The following is a 17,367-nucleotide window of genomic DNA, read 5'->3' as shown; positions in this document are numbered from 1 at the left end:
GTTTGATCCGAATATAATTCATACAAAAATTGATAAAAACAATCTCGAATCTGAATATAAAATGGTCAGATGTGTAGTATGTATTTATACAAACTGCTACCCATTTTTGAAATTAACTTTAAGCAGCAAAGTTTTGATTTTTAACAAACTGGTTTTCTAACTTTAAATAGATTTTGATTAATATCAAAACGGGTTAATCTCCATCCACAGAGAAATCAGGTTCATCCGGTTTAGGAAGCATAGGTACCTCAACGTCTTTCAACTTATGAGCCGTCTTCCTCGTGTTCTTAGCAAACCTCGAAGCAAGTATCGTTGCAGCAAAATGTGGTTTCCCAATAGAAGTAGAATGACGCGATGGATTACTGCTCTGTCTCTCTCCTTGTTGGCTCATTATCTCCTCAGCTGCAACCGCAACAGCTTCTTCTTCTTCATAAGATGAGAATGACTCAGCCAAGCTAAGACTCTTAGCCACCATTCTTCTCTTATACCGTCTCCAAGCCACTTGTACGAAACAAGCAGCCCACGTTCTCCACTGGTGAGAGTAGTAACGGAACGTGTGTTGCAGCTTCTTGCTATGTAAACGCCTGAACTGGTTAGCAACAAACTTGAGATCCTCTGCTTGTAAAGCAAAGGCTTCAACTTCTTCTAAAGCTCGCACCGTTCTTGTAGATGATGGTAAGTTTACTTTTGATTTTGGAAGCAGTGCCCATGCAAGAAGCTCTTCTCCACAGAACTCTCCTGGTTTGAGTGTGATTGAGTTGAAGAAACCGGTTCTGCCTCCGTTAGTCGTCGAGCTATCGAGCTTTCCACGGATGATGAAGAGCATTTCCGTCACTGGATCACCTTCACGTACAATGTAGTTCCCTTGTGTGCTTAGAGATGACACTAACCGTTCACATATCGCGTCTAGTAACTGATCATCCATTTGCGCAAACAGCGGTACCTGAAAAATGTATTTATTTAGACGATAAATATATAAAGTTAGACGGGCTTCCAACTCAAAACCAACGGGAAAATGACAAGTTCTGATGTGGGACTTTGTCCCTTATAGAATATACTTACACGACGAACAAGGTCAAGACAGAGATGTCGTTGGATGTCTCTTCGAAGATCTGCTGGTAATGAATGAAGAATGGTTTCTTCATCAACTCCTCGAGTAGCTAACCATTTATACTGAACAAAACGTCTCACTCGTTCTCTAAGATCCTGAGGTAGTTGACGATGTCCCATCCATTCTTCTGTGTCTCTTCTCTTCAGTCTCCACTCCTCAAGCCTCACAGTGATCGATTGCAAATACGTCTAAATATATTAAACAAAACATAAGTCAAGCATTTTCGATCTTGTTAACCAATGATAACAAGAAATAAGATTCACATTTTACCTGCATGTTTCCGATTAAAAGAGCAAACAAAACAAGACCAAAGATAGCCACGAGGATAGCAAACATGGTCTCAAGAACAGAGGTGCTTGTATCAAGATTCTGTCCGTAAGAACTTTAACAAGAAAGACACGTTAGGATAAAAACAACAACAAAAAAACAGGTAAGCGATGGATAAGAGGAATGAATGTACCTTAGATTCTGTAATCCAAACCATAAGCAATACAAATACTTCTCCAAGAACGGCGAAGAAACCACGTTCTTGGTGAGAGCATCCGCGAAGATCCCGAAAGTGAATTTGATATCATTTGAAGGATCACAGTTGCTGAAGACAACCGTTATGTTCTGCCAGTTATTCCGGTCTGGTCGGTGCAATGTACCACAGTCAAAAAAATCTGTAACACATTCTAGAGGCGCAAATTCTTTATGACATTCTGCTTTCCAACATGTAGCTTGCCGTTGTATCGACAGTAGATACCACGCCGCTCCTAGAATCTGCACAATAACAATGTGAATGCATAAGGATAACATTACATAAAAGTAAAACCAACCTTTAAACTTAGGTAAGTTGCATATGTTGATTTTAGAAGTGATTTATATCTTGATGCATCGATAAAAGACCACATTTAGTATTTAAGATTAGAAAATCATCTTTAGTAGAAAACTCGGGTTTTTAGCAATTTAAATACGGATCTTAGGATTATAATTTATTCATTCACAAAACAATAAACAAACTCTAAAATGGGTATTTTCCTCAATCGAATTTGATTTAGTTGCCTTTTGCTTTCTTCGAGTTTAATTCGCGAATTTTCTCAACAGTATAAGGATAATATAATGTGTTTACTTTGAAGGAAGCTCAGTGTCTACTATATCTTACTAGCATGTGACTAAGTGTGAAGCTCTTGTGAGTTGCTTAGAGGGAGGACTTAGTGACTCACATGACTAGCAAGCATATACTGAAGAAGATTGTAAGCAGCACCGGCCCAAGCTGTGGTTGTGACTACTCCGGTAGCTTTGATAATCTCAGCGCTTAGAGGGAAAATGAGATAAAGCCTAGGAATGTATTGAACAAGAACAATGAGGACAAGTGCATTTGTTGTATGATCTGAGTGAGAGCTTCTGATTGATGGCAAAATAAACCAACTAACAATCTGCATATCAAAAAGAATTGATTATACACATTTTCAAACTCTCTAATAGAAAACAAGTCAATGTTTTTTTTTTTTTTGAGTAGTAATACAATACCTGAGGAAGAGGCAAACAAGCGATGAGGTCAACGATGAAGTCTGATCTCAAGTATCTTCTAGCAATCAACTTAGGATCTTTCACAAGTTCTCCACGACCAAACACTCTCGAAGTGCGAGACACGTAAGCCGTTCTGAACTTGATGACAATGTGCAATACGTAGAAGAGATCCGCTAGCGTTCTAAAGAAAGTAACGACGATTCCAAGATTCAAATCCGTGGTCATACAAGAGGATCGTCCAGTGCGTTTGACTGAATACAGGAAGAAGAACAAAGGGTCTACGTAAAGAGCGACGAGACACCAAAAGAGGAAAACTCTGTTCCATTGAAGCACCACGTCACCACCAGGATCTAGAATCTTGTCTCTCTCGATCTCGAAATTCTCCGGGAAGACTTTGAATCTACCGAACCTAGGGATCTTGAAGATACTCTTCTTCGAGGTTCCTAGCTCTTGTTTTTGAAATAGAGCTGCTGATGATTTGAACATTGGTAATGGTAGACGCTTCTCTGTTACTTCTAGGGTTTGCTTCTCGTCTCCATAGAATCTGTTTCAGACCAAACAAACAACAACAAGAACTGGGGTTTAACAATGAGATCAAAAAAATCAATAATCAAAGACTTAGTCCAATCCAAGAGGAAACTTGTAACAAAAGGAACAAAAAAAATCATAAAAAGTAACCCTAAGAAGGCAAAAAAAAAGATCAAAACTTTATTGGGATTGCAAAAGTTCAACTTTTGAGAACCCAAAAATCTAAATCTTTTTTTTTTTATTTAATTTTTCTAAAAAGATGTTTTTGATGAAAATCTAGAACCTGACAGTATTGTCTCTTTTGAACTCCATGTGTGTAATGTTGAAAGCAGAAGCTTCTTCTTCTGCTTGTTTAGGGTAATGGGAAACGAATCAGAGGATGAGATGTTGAGCAGACTTCTTCATGTTCAGACAAGGGCAGGGAGAGAGAAGGAGATCATTCATGGGCTGTAACAGAGTTTATTGAGTTTGACTTCACGTAAAAGAACAAAAGAGATGAAGAGGGAGAAGAGAGAGATTAATTAAACAGCTCACGTTAGGAGATTTAGAACGAGTGAAAGACTACTACTACTTGTTGTTTTGATTAATTTAAATGTTTTTAAGAGAGAGAGAACGTGCGTTCCATTAACGCATATAAAGACGATCAATGACCAACAGTTTCTGCAGAAGACGGTTCTCTCTAATATCAACACTCGTTTTGTGTAGAAAGATTCATGAATCCACTTTAAAGAAAAACAGTAGAGAACAAAACCATTTGTATATAATATGTAAATTATATATTTTGGTAGAGAGATGATATCAATTCTTCTGAAGGTTTTCTGATGCCTGTGGATCTCAATAATCTTTTTTAGAATTTTCCCTTTTCAATAGTTTTTAATAATATTTACAATTAAAATTAATTTAATACGATGACGCGGTTATAACATACTAAACGGATTTGATGTTATTTTATTAATTTGATTATTAAAGGAAGAATCGTTTGTGCTCACTATTTGTGATAGACTCAATGAATTTAAACTCTTATGGTCTCAAAAAAGGTAACAAATGATTTCATTACAAAGTTATATAGTAACATATATGAGTAAGAATGGAATGAGATTGAAAAGTAAATGTCATATATATGAGACGAGACGAGGATACTGGTTTATCATACCTCAGTCAACATGATTGAGAGAGTATCTCTAACAAGTGGCAGTTTGTGATTTATTTCCCAAATTCGTTTCTCATTTATCAGCCGGCCATGTGAATAGACCGATTTATTTGCAAGAAAAGCATGAAAGAGGACAAAAAATATTTTATTAATATATTTGGATTTCTGTTCTTTTTTTCAGTGATACCGAAACTTTTCGTTAATAAAGGAATGAAAACAGAGTTTGGTTACTTGTATGTAGAGGATAAGGCATTCAAATATCATATTCGGGTTCAGGTTAGGTCTTATAAGTTTTGAGTATTTTGGCATTAAGTGCATTAGGACAATTTTCCAGACTGTACGTTTGGTTCGGTTTCATCCCCATTAGGGTTGGTTCGAACGACTTGTCTGAAATCCGGTTCTTGTATGTGTACTACAGTCTTTAACAAAAGGGAGTAGAGTCGGAATAAAGGATTTGGTCGAAAGGAAGACAACAAGCGAAACAATCTTTGTTAAAAAATGTTACATTGCAAGACTCAGATCAACTTTTACTAGAAGACATGCATAAAACCTGGTCTAAACTAGAGTATGTGCCATTAAAAGAAAACACTTCTTGCACCAACCTGTAAGGAACAGGCTTAAAACAGAGTATTTTTATAATGCCATTGGTCAAAAGCTATCATGCTTTCAAAGAATACATCTGGAATGTAATAACTACCTGCCACAGTGTGTAAAAAATGAAGCTTGAAAGTTGAAACGGCTCAGAAACTCTCAGAAGAAAGGCCAGAGGAGTTTTGAAGAAGGTAGGATCAGAGCTGACGAAGCTTTCAAACGTACGAGGAAGCAGAAGCAGTAGCAAGTGGAGATCCACAGTGTGGTAAACTACAATTAAGAAGAAGCCTCAGGGCAGGGCAGGGCAGCGCAGGGAAGCAGCGATGAGCAATGAAGCAGTAGAAACCAGAAGAAACAAGTAGAGATTCACTACAGTAGTAAACCATTATGAAGATGCCATTGCAGGTCAAACAATTAACGAAGAAGCTTCAGGGCAGAGCAGAGAAGCGATGAACAACGAAGCAGTAGAGACCCGAAGAAAACGCTAAGATCCACAACGTAGTAAACTATTATGAAGTAGCCATTGCATGTCAATCAATTAATGAAGGAGTCTCATGGCAGAGCAGAGAAGAACATAGCAATGAAGCAGAAACAAGTAGATCCACAACGTAGTAAACTACAATGAAGATGACACTGCAGGTCAATCACCTAAGAAGAAGCCTCAGGGCAGAGCAGAGAAGAAGAGATAGCAACAAAGCAGCAGAGAGAGATCCGAAAAAAACATTATGATCCACAATGCAGTAAATTATTATGAAGAAGCCATTGCAGGTCAATCAATCAACGAAGAAGCCCCAAGGCAGAGTAGAGAAGCAGAGATAAGCAATGAAGCAGTAGAAACACGGAAGAAACCTCGACATAATAAAACAAAAACACTCAGAACTTCTGTTTTTAAGTCTTTTAAGAACTTCAGTAGGAATATTAAAAAATACTTTTACCTAACGGTAGACATAACCACGGCAGACAAAAGTAGGCAAGCATATCCAAATCCACCCAACAGCTAAAAACATGTTTCTTTTAGTGAAATACATATACTAGTTTTCCTTAAGCTGTCCTCTTGACGTCGCAAGCAAACAGTAGGTTTCCTCATCCATCCCTCACCACTCAGCTCCGGCTTCTGCGCACATCTTTCAGGCCATTTCTACATAAACAATTACACAAACATGAACTTTGTATTTATCACCAACACCTAACATATAAGCCTATGAAGGATCAATATACATATGAAGCTATCTCTAGAGTAAATAACTGGAGCCAAAGGGAGTTTACCCATTCGCATATGGCACCTCGTCACGTCCTCTGTAAGGTGGTGGTGACCTACTGTAGTTGCGACCACGAGGAGAAGGACTGCGACGCCTTGGAGGAGGAGGAGACCTTGCACGAGGGCTGTAGCTCCTGAAACCAAAAGACAAGTCAGTGAATCAGTTAACTGAGCTAGACCCACATTGATAAGTCAGAAACAAGAGAGGGGACAATAACCTGCGCCTTTCTCCATAGGTTGGGCTCTTTCTGTATCTAGGAGGACTGCGACCACGGGGAGAAGGACTGCGACGCCTCCCAGAGCCGCCACGAGAGCGGCATTCACGTGCAAAGTGACCAGGCTCGCCACACTCGTAGCACTTCAAATCAGAACCACCACGGCCACGACCACCATCACCTCCTCCACGACCACCACGGCCTCCACCACCACCGCGGTTATGAGACTCCTCTACTCTCCATCCATTCTTGCCTAACATAAACAGTATATCAAACTCTTAAAGCCACATAATAGCTCATCACCTGCACCTTAATAACACAAAAGATCCATCTTGCTACCATCTAAATCACGGATGGCGTCGCGGGCATCCCTTGAGTCTTCAAAATCAAGGAAGGCATAACCAGGTGGACGTCTTGCAACCCAAACACTGCACATAGAACACACACAAAAACAAAAGAATGAAAAATGCAAACTTTACATCTCAAAAGCCCTTCAATGAGATGAGATTGTTACCTCTTGATGACTCCATAGACACGAAACTCATCCTCGAGCTCACGCTCAGTAACTCGCGGATCCAAATTACCAACGTACACACGCGACATCTGTTCAATCACCTCAGCAAATTAAACTTACTTCGATTCAAATATTTCGATCCAATTCAGATTCGATTGAATATAGAGAGAGAGAGAGAGTGATCACCTGGAAAAGATCAGCGGTGGTGAGAAGAGAGAGACGGCTTCTCCTCGGTCGTGTGAAATTAGGGTTATGAGGTTATCGAATCCAAGAATGGGGATGGAAGTCAATTTTAAAGTCCTCGTTCCTTATTTTGGGCTTACATGGGCCTCCATTGATCAAAAAACAGTTAGGTACATTATACTTTTTCTCTCACAGTATATATAACCTTTAAATAAAACAAAACGATAAGGCCCATTGAAATTTTTTTAAACACATGGAATTATTGGTAAATGAATTCTTAAATATACAATCTTGAGAGATGGCAAAACAAAAAATCTTGAGATTCCATTAAATTTTGAGATTTTATTGAAATTTTCGGAATTAAAATATCTAATAAAATATGAAATTATAGTATTTGCAGAATCCACATAACTAACTTTAAAAATTTATCTATTTTTAAATTCATTACACTCTACATAAATCAATCTTCCGGTTCGAATAGCCTCTTAATAAATGGTGGCACTTTTACCAAAAAAAAAAAAATCAGCGGTGGTGAGAAGAGAGAGAAATGGTGGGAACTAGCTACTCTGGAAACGTCAAGGAACTCCCGGCATCCGAGAAAACGAGGAGAACCTCACTTTTCCGAGAGTCACGTTGATGGTTGAGAACAGCTACCGATATCGAAGGATTTCGAAAAACAACCTAGCGGAACTTATCGGGTTTAGTGGATGCGCGAAGCTAGGTTTGTAATAGTCAGATTTCGACATTTTGTTCAAAACAAGCTTGTGACCATATCTGATTCTCGATTCTCGGACAGATTTTATATATAAGTACTTAAAAAAAATGGTGGCACACATGAAGAGTATGTCCGCTTTTCATGTGACGGTTGAAGACGTTAGATCGTTTTCACATGATCGGCTCTACGAAAATTAGCTGAACCCTCTTCCGTTTTCTAAATTAAATATCGTTTTAGATTTTTAACACAAACTAAAAAATTATAATTAAATGTTTAGTTTAAATCTTATTTAATTATTATAATTATATTACATTTATTATTTTTCTTAATTTTTGTAGGAGTAAAAGTGATAGACTAGTAAAAAAAATTGCATTAAAAACAAAAAATAACATTGTAACAAAAATAATTATCCTGCAATGATACTTAAAATGAAACATAAAAGTATTAATATTGATATATAAGCCTAGTTGTCAGCATTTCAGTTTTCCATTCGACTATGTTAATTCATTTTCGGGTTTTTATGTTCTAGAGATGTAGGATCTATCGGTTATTTATGACATTTCGTATATTTTTGGTCCGGTTATTTCGGATTTTAATTCGGATCATACCCAAAATAAATTCAAATCCAATCTGGTTCTGGTTCAATTCTAGTTTTCAAATAATTTTAGTTTTCAAATATTTCGGAGAAAATATAGGGTAATTCGAGTCTTATAAATAAAACTGTAATTTTCATCTAAAGTTGAAATCAATGAAAATAACCATATATTTTTATTATGTGTAACAAAAAAATAAGATTGTTATTAATTTTATTAAGCTAAATTTTAATATTTAATAATTTTATATTGCTTAATATTTTTTTTGCTAAACATATTGATAATTTATTATTAAATTGTTGATGTATCTGATAGTCAAACTCATCATAAGTATTTTGTAGGTGCATCAATTTTTAAGGAGGGTTAGTGGGAGATTGATTTGTAAAGACTTGAAGAATTCTTAAATCTTATTGTTATTAGTAATATGATTATTTAATTTCTTAAAAGTCTTGTGTTATTGGCGTGATGATTTTACAATTCCATACAAAATTTTGTTATTGATGTGATGGTTTTGTAGTTCAATTTTTTTAAAAAAAATTGCTATTCAAAAAGTTGAATATTTACTGATTTTGTAATTTTTGCAAACTATGGTGTCATTGAAATAATGATTCGTTACATTTTAACTCACTAATCATAACTTTTAAAATACTAGAGTTAACTCATGTATAAAGTTGAGATGACGAAACCAATTTATGGTACGTGAGAGCCATTTCTTCAGTTTCACTTTTCCGAAAACAATTATAAATATACTATGAAAGAAATATTAGTATCCAGATTGTTATCCATATAATAAAATATGAAAGAGATTCCACAGTCACACAATAACACATCAAAATGACAAATCCAAAATATGACACCATAACACATAAAAAATGAGTTACAAATCCAGAAAATACATAAACAATATTAGCCAAAAGTTAATATGAATCTCGATAAATCATCCGACAAAAATATATACGGATTCTATAAATATGGGAAGACATACTGTGAATCAATAAAAATATTTTACAAAAGATAAATTCATTGACTTTTGAAATTAACGTGAATTAGCTTCCAACTACTAAATGTTGTGATAATAATTGTATAAATAGCTTAATAACGTTTATAACTACATACATCCATATTCTCAAATCTTCGTAGTTACAGTTACAACTTGTACTTTAAAACCAATCAAGCCTTTAATCAAAATGCGAAAGTAAAAAGTTTAACGTGGCAATCTATTAATTACATAGACTAGTTTGGGAAAAACCAATAATATACAATAACCTCCAAAGCAATAACTATATACTAGGTTAAGATCGCGTATTTCGCGGGACGAACGTTATATATATTATTTTTATATATTATATGTTCTTTTACATATTTATAAAATAATAAATATATATTAAATAAATTAAAAAGTCTCTAACTATTACATATATAATTAAATTGATGTGAACACATAAATAAATTTCATGAATTTAAACAATTACTTTTTCTATTTTATATTGTATATAATTAAATTTAAATGACGCTAATATATATATATAGTATGTATTTTTAGTATTGATATATATTAAACCGTGTTCGAAAACGCGGGTAAAGCGCCCGACTAGGCGCCGGCGAGTCGCTCGGCGGAGCTGGGCCGTGGCGATTTCACCATAGTCGGCGAGCAAATCGGAGATAGGTATATAATTATTATTATTTTGAGTTTTAAATGTGTAAAACTAATGTTTTATGGCAAATCTATCTATTTGAGACACAACTAATACGAAATCACACAACAATTTGATGTTTTGCATGAAATTAGCTGATGTCCGCCATGGAAATAGCTCTTCAGAGTCGAAACCCTAAAAAAAAAAAAATCTGGGGAAGATGATGAAAATTACGATTATGCCACTGATTAAAAAAATTAAATAAAAAAGAATCCAAAATGCGCTTAGTTAGTGTCGAACTCAACGACTTGGGAACAAATTCAACAACTCTTACCACTAGGCCATTGGAAATTAATGGCAACTATCGAAAATAGTATAATGTATTACAAAACGTATCCTAAAAACTGAAAATAGTACCAAAAACTAATCCCCGTTTAATACTAATCCCCGTTTAATCTCCGATTAATCCCCGATTTTTTGCTAACTCGCTAGACCCAGACCAGCCGCCCGACTAGCGCATAGCGTAGTTTTAAACATTGATATTAAATGATGTTTTCTACTCATATGGTTATTTTATCATTTGTATTTTTTATAGCAAAAACTTTAAATAACTGATACCAAAATTTTCATTGGGTGATTAATAGTTTTAGTAATTTTTAAAAAATTCAAAGCTAAGTTTAAAATTTAAATATTAAGTTGTCAATATTTGCTCAATAATTTTTACCAAAATATTTGTTCAAAGAAAATTTCGAAATTAAAATATTTATATATTTTAGATGGTATATACTTTAACTTTAATATATATATCGTTTACACTTAATATTTATTAAATGTGACTTCTTACTTATTTGATTTTGTAATCATTTATATTTGATCATAACAAAAACCTTTGAACCATGGATCGCAAAAAATTAAATGTGGGACTTTTAATAGTTTTGGTAATTTATAGTCGTTTAAAAAAAATCAAAATATAAAATATACATAAAAAATTAAATTTTATTACATGGTTAATGTAGTTATTTAATTTATTTTATTAATTTAAAATAAACAAATATGATAGAGAATACACTAATTTTTATCAAATCTTTATTATTCAAAATCATTAATTTCCGTATATACTTTAGCCACATTAGGTAATTTCGTAATTTTTATTTAAGAAAAATTAAAAACATTAATAACGAATTTGTGGTTAGTTTAATAAAAAGTTTAATATATATTTAGATGGACCGACATATTTTTCTAAGAATTCCAAGAGTCATTGTGGTGAAAACACATCGCTACCTCAAATGTTTTTTTTTTTTGGTAAAAGGCTACCTCAAATGTTGTAATGCTTCTCTTTTAATATATAGAAAACCATAAATAAAAAACTTATTATATATTAAAATGGACCAATATATTTTTTAAGGATTGTAAGGCTCATTGTGGTGATGATACATGGCTAATTCAAATATTATAATGCTTATCTTTTAATATACAAAGGATAACTTTTTTGATCATATTATTTTGTTCTTACTTATTTGCTGTTTAGTGCGCGCCTTTGGTTAAGCAAGACCCAAGACAACGTTTTAGTGAAAGGGATTATAGATTAGTTTTATTTAGTGTTATTATTGAAATGACGTCGAGAATCCACTTGAAGAGTATGACGACAGCAATTTTTCCGTTCTCTTTCTTTTTCTATTCAGATGGAGACAAGTTCAACTAAAGATTTTTAAAATTAAAATCGGCACTCAATTATGACATTTATGATCTATTTTTTTGTTATATTCCTTTCTGAGTAAGAATAAGAACTCAGATATAAAACCATAATTATCGCTGTTTCTAAACAGAGTTTTTTAGCATTAAAGATAGATTTAATTAAATCAAAACTCATTAAAAGCAAAGTAACCGATTTTTAAATTGGGCATTTGGAAACCGATTTTGAAAGAGGTTTCACAACCATGTGTCAGCGAGAGAAGGGATTTAATTTTTTTTTTCTTTTTCTCTTTTTCTCATCTCTCGATTCTTTCTGTTTCTTCCCTTGTTTTCTCCGCATGCGGTGATCGAAATCCACAACCTCTGCTCTCGGCTTCTCCGTGGGAGACGATCGAAGCGGGTGTCGGTACACAAGGCGTCTACTCCGTGTTCTCCGTCCGACAGTGTATCGAAACCCACCAAAGATGACGATTGAAATCCACCAAAGACAGCATCTTCTCTGTGTTTTGTCGGCAAGTGACGGCGTCTCCTCCGTCGTATCTCGGCGATTGAAACCCATCACCGCCGACGACCGAAGCGGGTGTCGCTCCTCCCAGCGTCTCCTCCGGCTTCTCTCGTCTTCTCTCCAAGAAGAGCGATTGAATCCGACAACAGAGGACGACTCTGTCGGCAAGTCACGGCGAAAACGGCGGTCTTCTCTCGTGATCTCCGTCAGAAGAGCTATCGAAACCCACCCACCACCAACGACGCCTCTCTCGATTCTTATCTTTGGAAATGTTGATAACGGTGGTGATTTGGATGATGATTACGTTAATTAGGTGATAATAGCTTTTACTCTTTCTGTGTTCTTTGGTTATGACTGTGTATACTTTGTGTTAATGATGATGGTTTTCAATTCAACAGGACTCCAAGGAACATCTTTCTGCATTGGCTTCGTCTCTACCAGACATAATGGTGACAATCTAATGTGAGTCTTTTTAGTCATGTTCTTTAAGTTTATAGCGAGAGGGAAGTGTGAGTCTTTTTAGTGATGTTGTTATCATCTTTTTCTTGTTCCATAACTAGTGTTTCTAAACTGAGCAGTTTTCGGCAAGGTGAGGATGTACAACAAGTGATGTAGCCGAGCAAGCTCCGTAACCACAACTCCAATTTGAAACTGTCAGTGAGGTAAAACTTGATTTCATTTCCTTGCTTTTTTGTTAAATGCTTCTGTCTGGATTGTCCTTAGGTTAATAAATGTTGGTTAGATTGTGGTTAGTGAGTATGAGAAGATGAATGCTTGTGATGAATGCTTCTTTTACTGTAAATGGTTTTTAGATATGTGTCAACTCATCTCAACTGATAGAGTTAAGATATGGTTTGCTCTCTTTTCATCTATTAAAACCGTTGCTTTCTCTCTTTCTTTTCATCTTCTAACACTATCTCCCTTTTCATTCGTCTTCAAACACATCTCTTGTTCTTTCTATCTTCTCTGAAATTTTAGGATATGGATTCTCCGAATCCATATACTCAGCCCTCAAATTTTGTTGATCTGTTGAACAGTCAACAAGATACTATCCATGTACCCTTTCCTTATGAGAGGTTTTCACATGGTGGGGATGTCTGGTCATCAGAACACCATTTCTTTAGTACTCAAGCAACAGAAACCTCAAGCTTCTGCGAAGACTCACCTACAGATCAGAGAGAAAGGAAGAAATGGAGCGTCTCGGATGATGTAGTGGTCATTAGCGCATGGCTAAACACCAGCAAGGACCCGGTTGTAGGGAATGAGCAGAAAGCAGGTGCCTTCTGGTCACGCATTGATGCTTACTTTGCAGCTTCTCCAAAGGTTGGAAGAGATGAAACGCGACAGGCAATTCAGTGTAAGCAGAGGTGGCATAAGCTGAATGATCTCATTTGTAAGTTTTGTGGAGCCTATGAGGCTGCAACGAGACAGAAAACAAGTGGCCAGAGGGAGTCTGATGTTGTTAAACTGGCCCACGAGATTTTCTACAATGATCATAAGAAGAAGTTTACCCTTCACCACGCTTGGGAGGAGCTAAGGAATGACCAGAAATGGAGCGAATTTGCAACTGCTAAGATGGATGTAAGCGGTAAGAAGAGAAGGTGTTCGGATGGAGCACAATCCAAAAGCTCTCAAGCAACTACGAACCTAGGTTATCAACCAACAAAACGTCTTCCTGGTGTTAAGGCGGCTAAAGGAGCATCTGGTAAGAGGAGTGTAGTGGATCACACGGCTGTCTCTCAGCTTTAGAGAATGTGGACTATCAGAGAGAAAGACTTGGCCATGAAAGAAAGACTCACGAAGATGAGACTGCGTGATCGTCTCTTATCAAAAAAGAGCCTCTATCTGAGGTGGAGGAAGCTCTAAAGACTCAGCAATTACAGAGATGTTGGGGTAGAAAACGAGTGTCTTTAGGCTATGTGTCTTCAGTCTATCATGTTCTGTTTTATGTTATGTTACCAATTATGTTTTATGTGTTTATGCTCTGTTACCGGTTATGTTTTATGTGTTTCTGCTCTAGGTGTCTTCGGACTATGTGTTATGTTGCATAATGTATGTTTCAATGGTCAGTTGGAGATAGGAGCAGTTTCTATGTTCTTCTTTCAATGTTCTTGTTCTTGTTTGAATGTTCTTGTTTCAATGGTGTAGATAGACAAGAGAATTCACGGGTGCAAGAGAAGTCACGGGTGCAGGAGAAGTCACGAGAACTTGTGTGCTTTGTTGTTTTATGCATGTCACAAGTCACGAGTGTTTGTTTCCTTTGTATTATTATGTACGTGTCACAAGTCACGAGTGTTTGTTTCCTTTGTATTATTATGAACTTATGTCATGTGTGCAATATGATATCACCAACTCTCGTTCTCTATATTTAGAAGTCACCAACTCTATCTCTCATTCTCCAAAGATATTCACAAAAGATTCGACTTACCTCTTATCAACTCTCCTTTAAAGTTCCATTCTCTCAATTTCCTTCTCGTTGAACACAAATAATATTCACAAAAGATTCGTAAACACTCTTATCTGTCAATCTTCTTTAAAGTTCCATTATATCTATCTCTCATTCTTCTTCTTCAAATTTTTATTCCCAAAAGAATCAAAAAAACTTTCTACAATTTGATCAAATATATGGCATCTTCTTCTCATAACACGTTTGAGGGAGTAGATGATGAAAATTTCGATCAATATTTTGATCAACATTTTGATCAACAATTTGATCAAGCTTTCGAGAATTTTTCCATTAATTACGGTGATAAAGAAGATGCAAGGAAAAAGAGGAAAAAATGAGTTCACATCAAAAGAGATCGTGAATAAGGCAATGTACGTTTATGGAATGATTATTTCAGTGAGACTCTAACATATCTCGCAAATCTATTCAGACGACGATTTTGAATGAGTAAGCTATTATTCATGCATATTGTTGTTCGACTCTCCAATGAAGTTGAATACTTTTAACAAAAGAAGGATGCTCTCGGAAGGATGTACGGCAGCCATTCGTGTCTTGGCATATGGTATTGCGGCTGATGCTGTTGACGAATACCTCCGACTCGGTGAAACCACGACTCGATCATGTGTGGAACATTTTGTGGAAGGAATAATATATTTATTCGGCGATGAGTACCTAAGAAGACCAACCTCCGCTGATCTCCAACGTTTGCTTGATATTGGTGAGCGTCAAGGATTTCTCGGGATGATCGGAAGCATCGATTGTATGCATTGGGAGTGGAAGAATTGTCCCACCGCTTGGAAATGTCAATATTCACGTGGTTCAGGAAAACCCACAATCGTTTTAGAGGCGGTTGCTTCGTATGATCAATGGATTTGGCATGCGTTTTTCGGACCCCCATGTACCTTAAATTATATAAATGTTCTTGATCGCTCACCTGTTTTTGATGAAATAATAAACGGTCAAGCTCCTCAAGTCACTTTCTTTGTCAATGGAAGTGAGTATCATTTGGCTTACTATCTCACCGATGGTATTTATCCGAAATGGGCAACTTTTATCCAATCTATTCCAATACCACAAGGGCCGAAAGCGAGATTATTTGCTCAACATCAAGAAGCTGTCCGAAAAGATGTCGAGCGTGCTTTTGGAGTCTTGCAAGCTCGTTTTGCCATTGTTAAAAATCCAGCGCTTTTTTGGGATAAAGTCAAAATCAGAAAGATTATGAGAGCATGTATCATACTCCATATATGATAGTAGAGACGAACAAGATAGATACACTCAGTTTGATGTTTTAGAGTTCCAACAAGGAGAAGACACCGGAACTTCACATGTGGATCTCACGTATTCTACAGATATACCTACAAATATCGTCAATATGATGGGTGTTCGAACAAGAATTCGTGATAGACAAATGCATCAACAACTGAAAGCTGATTTGGTTGAATATATATGTCGTAAATTTGGACGTCAAGAAGACAATTACTAAACTCAGATGTGTTTCCAAATTATTCTCGATTATTGTACTAGTCTTTATTTTTATGTTTTTTTTTAAATCTATGTTTTAAACGTTATCTTTTAATATGTTTTATTTAATAAATAAATTTTATCTTAAATTTTGTTTTTTTTAAGAAACCCTAATTAAGAAACTCCCATTGGACGCTCAAAATGGGAGTTTCTTAACTAGAGTTCTTAACCCCACTTAATTACATTTAAAGTTTAAAATAATCATTAAGAAATCCCCTTAAGAGTCATGGGATAATCATGCTCTATATGCATGAGTGTGATTGGAAGTGGTTGTGGGTGCTGTCCACGGCTCCATTTATTTCTAGAGCACTAAATTCACAGCAATCAAGCTTTAATAAAAATTTAAAAATCACAGCTTTTAAAATAACCTACATCTGTACGAGTGCTCTGTAGAGCCAAAAATTTAGAGCATTTTTTTGGAGTTTTCCATAAACCTCTACAGCAATAAAATCTAAAGCCACAACAAAAAGTATACAGAATTTTTTCTACAGCAAATTTTTTAAAACTACGGCAATTACCAATCAGATCGATAATAACAAGTCCTCCTTACTACTTTCATTATTATGTTCCAACTATAATAGATCTTCATCAAGACTATGTAAACAAAAGCTTATGATTAATAAAATATGAAGTTATAAAACAACACATGAGTTATGCACAACTGAACCTATAAGTTTTGACAAAACTGTTTTTGTAACAAATCATTTTAGTTTACTGTTTTTTTTTTCTAATGTGTATTATAATGTTGCACAATTTTTTTTTAAAGAATATATACATTCAAAATCCTATAACAAATTGTCAACACTAGATCTAGCTAATTGTAAATTGTGGACAATAATGATTTGTCTATTGCTAATAAGCTACATATACGTTTGGAGTGTGTACGAGTGTCTTATGAATGTTCAATATTCGTTTATGATATTGATCTAATAAGCAACTGGATAAGGGATTTGTCTTTTCAAGAAAACGAATTGTGAGCACTAAGAAAAGAGGGAAGTGACTCTATATTCATTCTATCATATTCCCCGAGACTACAACTAGTAAAAACAAACTTCAGAATCACGATTTCACAAAAAATGTTGCTGTTATCATTTCTATATTGTTAAAGATCGTGAAACTGAAATATCGAATATCAAATAACTGTAGATTTTTTCCTAAAAAAAAACACAACTGTAGAGCTTGAATTCTAGTTAGGAGAA

At 35.4% G+C, this 17,367-nt stretch overlaps 2 protein-coding genes across 4 annotated transcripts; both read right to left on the bottom strand.

The window, feature by feature from the left end:
* Positions 1-136: 136 nt before the first annotated feature.
* LOC106340005 (probable cyclic nucleotide-gated ion channel 14) lies at positions 137-4,367 on the bottom strand. Of its 2 annotated transcripts, XM_013778870.1 has the most exons (8): positions 4,305-4,367; positions 3,435-3,598; positions 2,624-3,167; positions 2,317-2,529; positions 1,572-1,873; positions 1,382-1,493; positions 1,063-1,299; positions 137-943 (listed from the first exon to the last, which is right to left on the bottom strand). In XM_013778870.1, the coding sequence occupies exons 2-8, from the start codon at positions 3,461-3,463 to the stop codon at positions 194-196; spliced, it is 2,187 nt and encodes a 728-aa protein (XP_013634324.1). In that variant the 5' UTR covers positions 3,464-3,598; positions 4,305-4,367; the 3' UTR covers positions 137-193. The 2 variants fall into 2 exon arrangements, with proteins under 2 accessions (XP_013634324.1, XP_013634323.1); XM_013778869.1 differs by lacking the exon at positions 4,305-4,367 and having other exon boundaries at positions 3,435-3,800.
* A 490-nt stretch (positions 4,368-4,857) lies between these two features.
* LOC106342926 (serine/arginine-rich splicing factor RSZ22A) lies at positions 4,858-7,148 on the bottom strand. Of its 2 annotated transcripts, XR_001269900.1 has the most exons (7): positions 7,066-7,148; positions 6,880-6,968; positions 6,705-6,793; positions 6,369-6,618; positions 6,159-6,284; positions 5,828-6,030; positions 4,858-5,741 (listed from the first exon to the last, which is right to left on the bottom strand). XR_001269900.1 is itself a non-coding variant. In XM_013781989.1 (6 exons), exons 2-6 carry the CDS (start codon positions 6,966-6,968, stop codon positions 5,994-5,996), a joined length of 591 nt encoding a protein of 196 aa, XP_013637443.1. In that variant the 5' UTR covers positions 7,066-7,148; the 3' UTR covers positions 4,858-5,993. The 2 variants fall into 2 exon arrangements, 1 of the variants encoding a protein (XP_013637443.1); XM_013781989.1 differs by having other exon boundaries at positions 4,858-6,030.
* Between the last annotated feature and the right edge of the window lie 10,219 nt (positions 7,149-17,367).

The sequence above is a fragment of the Brassica oleracea genome, chromosome C4 (genome assembly GCF_000695525.1).
Source record: "Brassica oleracea var. oleracea cultivar TO1000 chromosome C4, BOL, whole genome shotgun sequence".
NCBI lineage: Eukaryota > Viridiplantae > Streptophyta > Magnoliopsida > Brassicales > Brassicaceae > Brassica > Brassica oleracea.
The sequence above is the reverse complement of the archived record's forward strand: the minus strand, read 5'-3'. Positions and strand labels throughout refer to the sequence as shown.

Coding starts and splice junctions, on each gene's coding strand:
- LOC106340005 (XM_013778870.1), bottom strand. CDS start 3,463: ATGGAGTTCAAAAGAGACAATACTGTCAG. Junction 3,168..3,434: donor AAAAGAGACAATACTGTCAG/GTTCTAGATTTT, acceptor GGTCTGAAACAG/ATTCTATGGAGACGAGAAGC. Junction 944..1,062: donor GTCTTGACCTTGTTCGTCGT/GTAAGTATATTC, acceptor TACATTTTTCAG/GTACCGCTGTTTGCGCAAAT.
- LOC106342926 (XM_013781989.1), bottom strand. CDS start 6,968: ATGTCGCGTGTGTACGTTGGTAATTTGGATCCGCGAGTTACTGAGCGT. Junction 6,794..6,879: donor GTCTATGGAGTCATCAAGAG/GTAACAATCTCA, acceptor TTCTATGTGCAG/TGTTTGGGTTGCAAGACGTC. Junction 6,031..6,158: donor GAGGTGCCATATGCGAATGG/GTAAACTCCCTT, acceptor TTGTTTATGTAG/AAATGGCCTGAAAGATGTGC.